Source organism: Gekko japonicus, unplaced genomic scaffold (genome assembly GCF_001447785.1).
Source record: "Gekko japonicus isolate JY-2015 unplaced genomic scaffold, Gekko_japonicus_V1.1 scaffold1980, whole genome shotgun sequence".
Lineage (NCBI taxonomy): Eukaryota > Metazoa > Chordata > Lepidosauria > Squamata > Gekkonidae > Gekko > Gekko japonicus.
The window spans coordinates 311,824-323,855 of record NW_015173196.1 but is presented as its reverse complement, the minus strand read 5'-3'; the positions used below and the strand labels follow the sequence as shown (position 1 = coordinate 323,855).

General features: G+C 45.0%; 1 protein-coding gene across 1 annotated transcript in view; it reads left to right on the top strand.

The window, feature by feature from the left end:
* Positions 1 to 4,481, top strand: part of LOC107119999 (interferon-induced very large GTPase 1-like) — a 17,211-nt gene extending 12,730 nt beyond the window's left edge. The window contains exons 7-8 of the mRNA XM_015422635.1: positions 8 to 1,935; positions 2,623 to 4,481. Coding sequence (XP_015278121.1) covers positions 8 to 1,935; positions 2,623 to 4,481 — 3,787 coding nt within the window. The remainder of the gene's footprint in view (positions 1 to 7; positions 1,936 to 2,622) is intronic.
* Positions 4,482 to 12,032: the final 7,551 nt, after the last annotated feature.

The following is a 12,032-nucleotide window of genomic DNA, read 5'->3' as shown; positions in this document are numbered from 1 at the left end:
ATGGCAGAAACTCCAGTGAAACTCCGGATTTCTTAAAAGACTTGGCTCCAGTGCTTAAACTCAGCAAGTCACATATACTATTAAAAGCAGCCAAGACTAATACAGTAAAAATTGTAGAACAACTACGATCTACCATTCGAAGTATAATCAGTGCTGATCCCAAGAGGGTGACTATCGATGACATGGCTGCGGTGGCTCGAGAGCTTTCAATCCACGTAGATGAAGACCGCCAAGAATGTCAGGATGCTCACAGATGTACGTTAGAAATCACAGAAGATGTAAAGGATGTAGCACTGTACAAGAAAGAAGTGCTGAAACTCCAGGGTGATCTCTGGAAAAACCTGGCAAAAGTGGAGAAAGAACTGTGCAGGATGGAAAGACAAGGGGACACACCTTCAGAAAAGTACAGATCTGAATTGAAAGGCAAATTGATGCTTCTGCGTCAACAGCAAAATGAGTGTGATCTCACTGTTGGTTTGATAAATTTCATCTGTGGCATCAAAGATTCAGATTCAGCAAGAAAGCACTACTTCTTAAAATGGATGAAGTTCAACCTGGATTACATTGCTAGGGCAAATCTCTCCAAATTACGGGCTGAGTATAAAGAGAACTGCAAGCTGTTAGGAGATGATGCTCAGAAGGTGGCAGAGGTAGACCAGCTGATCTCTTCTTCCTCCTTGGGAGTTGAGCATTTCATGAGAGAGCTGGGTCAGTTTTATGAAGCAGAATGTTTGATGGACAGAGAAGGCAAATTATCTAAAAACGGAAGGCAGTTTGCCCATTTCCCCAGCATTGCTGCTGAGCTGATGCTGGAAGGGTTTCCTCTAGAGCTGATTGATGGAGATGCTTCCAACATCCCCCTGCAGTGGATAACGGATGTTTTGACTCAACTCAATTACAAACTGAGAAATCAATCCAAGATGTTTGTGATAACTGTGCTGGGGGTGCAGAGCACTGGGAAGTCCACCCTTCTTAACACCATGTTTGGGCTGCAATTGGCTGTGAGCAGTGGCCGATGTACACGAGGGGCCTTCATGACTCTTCTTAAGGTCCAGGAGAACCTGATCCAGGAGCTGGGCTGTGATTTCATCCTGGTGATTGACACTGAGGGCTTGAAAGCTCCTGAACTGTCCAAACTGGAAGACAGCTATCAACACGACAACGAGCTGGCCACTCTGGTGATTGGGCTCAGCGATGTGACAATTGTGAACATGGCCATGGAGAATGCCACCGAAATGAAGGACATCCTGCAGATTGTGACTCATGCCTTCCTGCGGATGGAGAGAATTGGGCAAAAACCCAACTGCCAGTTTGTGCATCAGAACGTCAGTGATGTTTCTGCACATGACCAAAATATGAATATGAGGCACAGGAAACACCTCTTGGAACAACTGAACGAAATGACCCAGGCTGCAGCAAAAATGGAAAAGCTCAACAGGGATATCAAGTTTTCAGACATCATGGATTATGACCCAGAAATACACAACTGGTACATTCCAGGCCTGTGGCACGGAGTCCCAGCTATGGCTTCAGTCAACCGGGGCTACAGTGAAAAGGTCTTTGAGTTAAAGAAGTACCTGTTTGAATTCTTAAGGGACCATTCAGTTAAAAGGACTCCCAAAGACATCCCTCAATTTATTGAGTGGATTAAGAGTCTATGGAATGCTGTGAAATATGAGAACTTCATCTTCAGCTTCCGAAACAGCCTCATAGCGGAAGCTTATAACCAGCTGTCTGCAAAATACTCTGAATGGGACTGGGGCTTCCGCAGGGATATGCACCTCTGGGTGTCTGAGCAGGAAACTCTGATACTGAATGTTTCCCCTGATGAGCTTGGCTCCTTGAACTGGCGGCATGAGCTTCAACAGAAGTTGTTAAGTGGGGAGCAACAGATGTTGGAGAGTCTGGACAAATATTTTCAAACTGGTACAGGAACATAAGAACATAAGAACATAAGAGATGCCAATGTTGGATCAGGCCAAAGGCCCATCCAGTCCAACACTCTGTATCCCACAGTGGCCAGAAATACCAGTGCCATCAGGAGGTCCACCAGTGGGGCCAGGACATTAGAAGCCCTCCCACTGTTGACCCCCCCCAAGCACCAAGATGACAGAGCATCACTTGCCCCAGAGTCCCTATCTATACCTTGTGGCTAATAGCCACTGATGGACCTCTGCTCCATATGCTTATCTAATTCCCTTTTGAAGCCGTCCATGCTTGTAGCTGCCACTATTTCCTGTGGCAGTGAATTCCAAGTGTTAATCCCTCTTTGGGTGAAGAAGTACTTCCTTTTATCCGTTCTAACCCGACCGCTCAGCAATTTCATGGAGTGCCCACGGGTTCTTGTATTGTGAGAAAGGGAGAAAAGTACCTCTTTCTCTACCTGCTCTTTCCCATGCATAATCTTATAAACCTCAATCATGTCACCCCTCAGTCGTCGTTTCTCCAAGCTAAAGAGCCCTAAGCGCCTTAACCGTTCCTCATAAGGAAAGTGTTCCAACCCTTTTATCATTCAGCTTTTTATCTTCAGCTTCCGAAACAGCCTCATAGCGGAAGCTTATAACCAGCTGTCTGCAAAATACTCTGAATGGGACTGGGGCTTCCGCAGGGATATGCACCTCTGGGTGCATCTGGTAGAAAAGTACAGAGAAGATTTTGTGAGGAGCACCAACAGCCTCAAGTGCGAACTTGAAAGTCATTCTTACAATAAATGTAACAATGCCATTCACATTAAAAAGGGACGGTACAAGATAGATACTCTTCAAATGGAATACTTGAAAGTAATTGAAGGAAAAATTGATAGGCTTCTTGAAAAATGCAGGAAAGAAGAGTGCAGGCTTGATGACCAAGAGCTGAGAAGAGAGTTTGAAAGAATGTGGACAGAAACATTGTCAGAAATATCCCTTGGTCCCCTAGAGAGACAGCAAATCTATTCAGATATTGAATTGTGTTTGAGGAAGGACTTGTCCTATCGTGGAAGTGCAATCAACCAAAAAGTACAAGCAGCAAAAAATTTGTCAAGCTACAGGATAAACACATTTCAGATGAAATTAGAGTATATAAATCCATCATTCTGGGACCATGTGAAGAGCGTGTTTTCTAAACAGGATCATTTCTGTAAAGCTGAAGAACTTGCTAAGTCACTGATGTCTAAATGCTTGCAGAACATTAATGAAAAGGCCAATTCCAGAGGAGATTATCACGAAACCTACTGTGAAGAACTTTTGCATATCATCAATCAAACGCTTCAGGATGAGGTTCAAAAGCTTCATACATCACCTTCCTTTGAAGTGGACCTGAAGTTTCACATTTTGGGAGAAGCAGCTCATGTATTTCAGAAGATGCATGAAGATTTCATTAAGGATAATGATCCCTGGGTACGCTTGGAGAAACTGAAAACTCAGTATTTCTCCAGTTTCACAGATCTTTATCTGGAAAAAGATGCCCATCAAACCAGGGCTAAGAATTTCTGTGACCAGTGTCTCCATCCTGCCCTGCTGGACTATGTCAACAGAAAATTTGGGATTGCAATAATGGACGACATTCACAATGGCATGCAGTCCATGGGATATGCCAGTCGGAGCTTCTTCCAGTTTACAGTGCTGAAGGAGCTGTTGGAAGAGAGGAATGCCAGCAGTTATGTCTATTATATCAGATCCTATGAAGAATTTGTGAAGAGCTGGATCATGAGAAAAATACTAGAGCACTATGCCGACAAGCAGTCTCTGATGAATCTGGAGAAAGACATTCTCTCTGCAATAGTAAAGAAAACTATGGAAATGCTAGAGAACCTGAAGCATAAAGGTGTTCAAATGATATCAGAATTTTTGGAAATGTTTTGCAAGGAAATGCAGAAGGAGCTGGTTATTTCTAAGGACAGCCTGCTGGGAATACAATTTAAGAACATGTCTGATCCAAGCCAGTTTGTTGTTTGCGTTGAAAATTTCCTTCCTGGTTTGCAAACGAGGATATTATCTGAGTTGGATGCCCTGGATCTTCAATCCAAACTCTCCAAATTGCCTGTGAAGCCCCAGGATGAGATCTTCAAGCGAGTGTTTGGCTGTGGGAAGCAGTGCCCCTTCTGCAAAACGCCCTGTGAGGCCGGAGGGAGTGCCCACAAGGAGCATTTTTCAGCTGTCCATCGGCCCCAAGGACTGGGAAGATTTAGATGGGAGAAAACAGAAAAGCTTATTTACGATTTGTGTTCCACTCTTGTGGTTTCTCACTACAGTTTCAAAAATGAAGAAACCAAATGGAAATGGCATCCATACAAAGACTACCGGGTCTATTATCCAGATTGGTGCATCCAACCGGATCCCAGTATCAATGCTTCTGATTACTGGAAGTTTGTTTTTAAAGAGTTCAATCATGAATTTGCACATCAGTACGGAGCCAAGCCAGCAGACCTGCCAGAGGACTGGAAAAATATAACACAGAAACAGGCACTGCAGTCCTTAAAAGTAACCTACAATAGGAAGTAAGCACCAGGATCCTCCTGGATGAGTTTGCTTTACAGTAAACGTGTAAAGTTTCCTCAAGGTTTGGCTTTAGTGGGATCTGATTGTTTAAAACTTCTGTAATTTTGCCTGATGCCACGTGATTCCACACATTACAACAAGATTACATATCCAGATTAACAAAGCATGTATTTTTTGATAAATGATGAACAAAAGACATACTACACCAAATTAATGGTAAAAGTCTGCAGTCAAATACATATATATATATTTTAAGCATTGATATGCTGTCATAGAGATTGGAAAGAGTTTCTCCCCTCTGGTCGAAGGTTTCATTGCTTCTGGGACATTGTATGTGGGGGCTGAGAACATGGACCTTTCTCATCTAAAGATGAAGCATCCCCAAAATATGAGACCTTTTCTTGGATGATCCAGAAGAGGGGTCCTTAGACTGATCCTTTGAAGGATGCCCAAACTGAAGCAAACACTGATAGGCATATAAAGGCTAGTTTGCCCAGTCTTTGTCTCATTCCGTGTGGATGTTCCTTTCATGAAGCCATGTTTTGAGCCATTTCTAGGAGAATGTTTGCAATGGAATTGATGACCTGTCCCTTCCTGCTCTGTTTCATGTGAAAGTTTATTGCCTTTTGTTGCCTTCTCTTTCTCCCCACCCCCACCCCATCTTTCCTCCAGAGATTAGTGCATGTTTCCTGAGCGGCAACTGCACTGTCTGAAAAGCAGCTTGTGATGGTCAGCAGGGCACACAGAAGCAAGCCCATGTGTTTTCATAGAAGAGTTAGTTGGACTGCAACCCCTCTTTTTCTTCCTTATCTCTTTTTGTGAATCATAACAATAATGGTTGTGACTTTCTATACATTGGTGCATAGACAAGAAAACCAGTTGGAAAATGTTTTCATTTCTAAACCTTAGTCTATAGCTATTATTATATGTATCAATGTTGACTTTTTTATCTCTTTTCTCATATATTGTAGCACTTTTTGTTTACAACAGAAAATAAAAGAATTATCAGCAGCACCAGGTTACAATAGTATTGTATGGTATTACTTTGTGATGCAGTGGTTTCCAATGTGGAAAACAGTTAAACAGAACTACTAAAAATGAGTTGTTTTTGAAAAGAAAATAATCCATTCGTTCTCAATGGATATATCTGCAGATCCTTAGACTGGGGCAGCACAAATACCTTTCAATGTGTCTTGACTCAGCCAGCTATTGTGGAGGGAGTGAATGCTCAAGGACGAGACTTTTGAGGATCAAATCTTCCTGGTGCATTAGGCATAGACCTTTCTCTTCCTTTGCCACAGAAGGGCTGTGTACACAATAGGCGGGACAGTTTTAAGGGGCAGACACAGAAAGCCTAGCAATGTGCAGTATCCAGATCAACTCTATCATGATGTAGATAACTCATGAGTACAAGTGGCCATTAAAAGCCAGTGGACTTTACTTTGGATTCCAGACTCATAGGTGCTGCCAGATGGGAATTTCTGGGATGCTGGAAACAGTGATTGGGTTTGGGTACGGTCAATCAAGTTACATACAGATGACTGGATATGAAAAAGCAATGAGTTGTCAAGGCCGCGTCCAGGTGGATCCCTATTTCCACTAAGCCGGAAACCAGGTTTTGGGAGGGATCAGTGTAACTAACTATGTCTTAAGGGCCTTTTCTTCACCATCTCTTTAGGGTTCTCTGTTAGGTTTTCAGTTATATCTTTGTTTCTAAGATGTGCGCCAAACTGTATTATGTTGCCTGACCAGCAAGAGTTTGTACAATTAAATTCAGGGGATTATGACAACAGCACAAAATAGGAAGGGTGAACAGCAAAGAAATCAACTCCCACCAACAAAGTATGCAATATTATCATCCAGTAGCCCCACAAGGTATTTAAAAAATAAAGGTATAAAAGTACTCCCAGATACCCCTTTCCCTCACCCTACCTGGGACACCACACACACACCCCGGCCACCCCTCTCCCTCCCCTCCTGCCAAATTTAAAGGGCCCTCCAACTGATTGACCATTCTTCTGATCATCCACTCGGACCAGTTCATCCTATCCAGAGTCCCCACATTCTGTCTCTGTCAATGGCTGGCGTGGCAGAGAGAATGAAGCTGGAATGTTAAGCTTGTGAGTTACAGGCTGGGAGAGCACACTGGAGAGATCCTTCCTAGATTGAAAAATATTAGACTTCTATGAGAGGAAGGTACAAAAAGTTCATTCCCTTCCTCCACCAGTCCTACCACACTGATCACAAACCTCACCCAGCGAAGTGGCAATTTTTAAAAGGCAACGTTGCTCATCAGTACTCATGAATCAGCACAGGAGACTTAGTTAACTATGATCACAGTGAAATAGCATGTGAGTATCATGACTAACAGCTGCTAAGTGCTCACCCTCCTCCTGAGTCCTGGATGGGCACCAAGCAGAACCCCATAGCCCCCAGTCTGCACTGGCTCTTTGTGAGGCAAAGTGCCCCTGGCCTCCCCCTCAGGGGTTAATGTGAACAGTGAGGGGCCTGGTACATCTTGCAGGTGTGACTACTAACTGGTCTCATGGCCTGGACAGTTCTTATCAGTTCAAGGCCAAACATGGAAGGATAGCAGTTAGCTTCCCATGAGAATCTGCAGTCCAGTCCCTATGATGGGAGGGGGTGAACCAGGGGTGGTGGTGAGGTAATCCTCTAGAGGCTTCTCCTGAGAATGTGTTCTGATTGGCTATCATCACCTGAGGTTGCCGGGCAGAAAAATATATTTGAACTGAGGCCCTGAAGAAGACCGATTAGCAGGAATTTTGACAGACTAGAGGTCTGAAGGAACTGTGACCTGCTTGAAATGCATTTGCTAGCAATGTAGAGAAGACCTGAAGTTCTGAAAAGTGTTAGATAGATTAAGCTAGTTTTCGTACTGCTAGACTTGAGAGTAATATGTTGGTTATGTAATAAGTTTTCATATTGATAGAAATTGAAATAAACATCTTTTTTTTGAAATTAAAACAGTGGTCTGGTTACTTGTGTACATTTGCCCTGGGGACCCACTTCAGAAGATTGAAGAGTTGGGGCCGGAAGAGGTATATAAATTGTGGCTTCCCCTGTGGACTGTCTCCCTTATGAACTATCTTATATTCTAATAGTGAGGTCGGGAAATGTTTGGATACTCAAATCCGGTCACTGGAGCTGTAAACAGGCAAGACAGATCTTTGTACAAACCTGAAATAGGCCTCAGGGTTACAGAAAAATGTGAAATCTAAACAAAATACATTGGGGGCTTTAAAAAAATTAAAAAATGATAAAAGGAACACCTGGAGCTTTAAGCAAGGAATCACCTCAATGGCTGTTGCTAGGAAACAGCCATATTCAAGGCTGGGTTATAGTGAGTAAAAGGCAGCAGAGGGGGCAGGGCCCTTTCCAGACCTATTTTGGCGTTTGAGAGAAGACTCATTTGGGCCAGGCCTGACTAGGGTTGCCAACTCTGGGTTGGAAAATTCCCAAAGATATTGTGGTGGAGTCTGAGGAGAGTAGGGTTTGAGGAGGAGAGAAGGCGCAACCAGATATTATGCTGCAGAGTGTATCTTCCAATGCAGCCAAAAGACCTCCAGTTATCAGGAAACAGAGGCACCACACAACTGGGCCACAGGTTTCCTAGGCACACGCTGCTGGGAGGGGAGAGGGAAAGCTTAAGACAGTGTTGGAGAGAAAGGTAGGTTGGCTGTTGGGTGGAAATAGGGTTGCCAACTCCAGGTTAGGAAATTCCTGGAAATGGGGGCGTGGGGTCTGGGGAGAGTGGGAGTTGAAGAGTTGAGGGGCCTCAGAAGGATATAATGCCACAGCCCACCAAAGCAGCCAATCTCCACGTGGGGGCTAGGGATCACCCAGAATTACAACTGCTCTCCAGATGACAGAGAGACCAGTTCCTCTAGAGAAAATGGCTGCTTTGGAGGGTGGGCCCTATGGCGTTATACCCTGCTGAGGATGCTTTGCTCCCAAACCTCACCTTCCCAAGGCTCCACCCCCAAATCTCCAGGAATTTCCCAACCTGGAGCTGGCAACCCTAATGGGGAAGTGATCTCTGCAATTGGGAGATCGGTTGTGATTCCAGTAGATCTCCAGGCCCCACCTGGTGGTTATACAAAAACGGAGGCTCAGAGTGTTAGGAAGATATGGGAAAGTATTTCACACTGTGTATAATAGATGCATGCTTAAGGTAGATCTATTTTGTGCTTTTTATTTTTTAAACTTTTCTGTACTGTTATGTAACTATTGGTGTCAAGTATTACCAAACATAGGTTTGATTAATACCTATAGAATGCTCGAGTGTTGGCCTTTGACTTTGGAACTTAAGGTTTGCGTGTCTAATGCAAGACCTGGAAAGTGTTACAGTTGAGCTAGCTTTCTTATTTTCTTCTTGTATGATCATAATGTGCTGGATGCAGTAGAGTTATTTGACAGTAATTCAATAAACTTTATTAAATATATTTTAAAAAAATAAGTAGTCTGGTTGCTTGTTCTGGACTCCTTGACAGGGTTCAAGTCAGAAGAGGTCCCTACGCAATAGGGGTCTCCCCCATCCAAGCGGCACTGACCCCTTCAATACCTGCTTAGCCTGAATGCAGTGAGGGGTCTACTCAGACTGACTCCCATGCTATTCAGTGGGGCTTCCTCCCAAGAGGAAAGTGTCCTTATCACCTACGCTCCATCAGCAACCAAGGCCAGATCCAAAGCAAAACGGTGTGAACCTGCACACGTCTGCTTACTCAGCTCCTACTACAATGAAAAGGAGCGTCTGTTCTCTGTGGGGCTAGGAGGACCTCTAGTACTTCTTATACGGGTCCTCTTTTATTTGTTAAAACTACACAGCCGTTAAAAGAGGGGAGGGAAGAGCTACAGATAAGGATCAAAACGCTGAGCTCCAGGAAGCGCTGGTGTGTGTTGATGTCCGGGGGAGGGGGCGGGCACACCACAGAAGCCCCCCCGGAATTTCCTTTCGGTTTCCCTAAGTTTCGGTTTCCTTGCTGTCTGCAGCCTGCGGCCGCGCGGGAAAAGGACACAGAAGAGTTTATTACCTGGGCAGAAAAGTCTCTTCTTTCTTGCTGGGAGCAAAAGGTAGGAGCCCTCGGTTACTACTCAATTTGATCTAGGCCTGTTGCTGGACACTGACCATTTACACGGGCGGCTCTTGTTTCAGAAGCGGCGCTCAGAGGATGCTGCCGAAAGAGGTGTTAGAGGTGAAGCTGGCGCCTCTTATTTGCGAAGGCAGGGCTTTGCTTCCGTGCTTAGAGGCATTCTTATCCCCAGAAAGACGGAGGGCAGCCCTTGTCTTCCTGCCCTGCATTTGGTCTCCCACAAGCCTCTGGCTGGCCCTGGGTTCCTGTGGTTTTGCCTGCTTGTCTGAACGAACATCGGTCGTTAATGCAGTCTTGGGTTTTCAGACTGCTTGAGAAGGAAGGGTTTTTGCAGGGCAGGAAGACGCAGCATCAGGACCACCGTTTCCAGGGTAAATCACATCACCTTGTATTTCCTGCAGATCACAGTGATGTTCAAGAGACACCTCGAGGGGCCAGTTTACATGTGGCAGCCTGAGCCACCCCAGGCACGCCTTTTAATCGGACCCCCATTCGTTTTATGTGTAAAGGAAAGCGATTGCATAGATATGGCCACCATTGTAATGGTTAAGTTGATCCTCCATAGCAGGGGGTCCCCCACCTTTTTGTGGGACACGGGGACAAATCTGAGTTTTAGTGTTAAAAGTCACATCCGCTGTCTTACAGATATGCTTGCCAATATTGCCAATAAATGTAGTTTCATATGATAGAACCACTCTGGATGCATGTTAGTAGATCAGTATTAGACCAGAAATATACAGAAGTTATAAGAGCCTAAAACAAAAAGAAATATCTCTGTTGAGACAAATTGGCCTTTAGCTAACTCAGAAAGCAGGAGAAAAGGAATGTGCCTAAAACTGAAACCGTTTGGTCGATTGCAGCTTCCCTTGTTGCTGAATCTCTGGAGGAGGATTTATGGCCCAGCTTCCTACATTAGAAAAACACAGAAACGGGCTCTGCATCCTCCAAAACAGCATCCCTTTTGTGCTGACAGGCTCCAGAGAGTCTGATAAGAGCCATACACTAGGGCCATGATTCACACCTTATCTGTGAAGTTTCCCTCCTATACATATGCAGAGGACCTTGAAAATCTCCAGATGATCATAATGTGCTGGATGCAGTAGAGTTATTTGACAGTAATTCAATAAACTTTATTAAATATATTTTAAAAAAATAAGTAGTCTGGTTGCTTGTTCTGGACTCCTTGACAGGGTTCAAGTCAGAAGAGGTCCCTACGCAATAGGGGTCTCCCCCATCCAAGCGGCACTGACCCCTTCAATACCTGCTTAGCCTGAATGCAGTGAGGGGTCTACTCAGACTGACTCCCATGCTATTCAGTGGGGCTTCCTCCCAAGAGGAAAGTGTCCTTATCACCTACGCTCCATCAGCAACCAAGGCCAGATCCAAAGCAAAACGGTGTGAACCTGCACACGTCTGCTTACTCAGCTCCTACTACAATGAAAAGGAGCGTCTGTTCTCTGTGGGGCTAGGAGGACCTCTAGTACTTCTTATACGGGTCCTCTTTTATTTGTTAAAACTACACAGCCGTTAAAAGAGGGGAGGGAAGAGCTACAGATAAGGATCAAAACGCTGAGCTCCAGGAAGCGCTGGTGTGTGTTGATGTCCGGGGGAGGGGGCGGGCACACCACAGAAGCCCCCCCGGAATTTCCTTTCGGTTTCCCTAAGTTTCGGTTTCCTTGCTGTCTGCAGCCTGCGGCCGCGCGGGAAAAGGACACAGAAGAGTTTATTACCTGGGCAGAAAAGTCTCTTCTTTCTTGCTGGGAGCAAAAGGTAGGAGCCCTCGGTTACTACTCAATTTGATCTAGGCCTGTTGCTGGACACTGACCATTTACACGGGAGGCTCTTGTTTCAGAAGCGCCTCTTATTTGCGAAGGCAGGGCTTTGCTTCCGTGCTTAGAGGCATTCTTATCCCCAGAAAGACGGAGGGCAGCCCTTGTCTTCCTGCCCTGCATTTGGTCTCCCACAAGCCTCTGGCTGGCCCTGGGTTCCTGTGGTTTTGCCTGCTTGTCTGAACGAACATCGGTCGTTAATGCAGTCTTGGGTTTTCAGACTGCTTGAGAAGGAAGGGTTTTTGCAGGGCAGGAAGACGCAGCATCAGGACCACCGTTTCCAGGGTAAATCACATCACCTTGTATTTCCTGCAGATCACAGTGATGTTCAAGAGACACCTCGAGGGGCCAGTTTACATGTGGCAGCCTGAGCCACCCCAGGCACGCCTTTTAATCGGACCCCCATTCGTTTTATGTGTAAAGGAAAGCGATTGCATAGATATGGCCACCATTGTAATGGTTAAGTTGATCCTCCATAGCAGGGGGTCCCCCACCTTTTTGTGGGACACGGGGACAAATCTGAGTTTTAGTGTTAAAAGTCACATCCGCTGTCTTACAGATATGCTTGCCAATATTGCCAATAAATGTAGTTTCATATGATAGAACCACTCTGG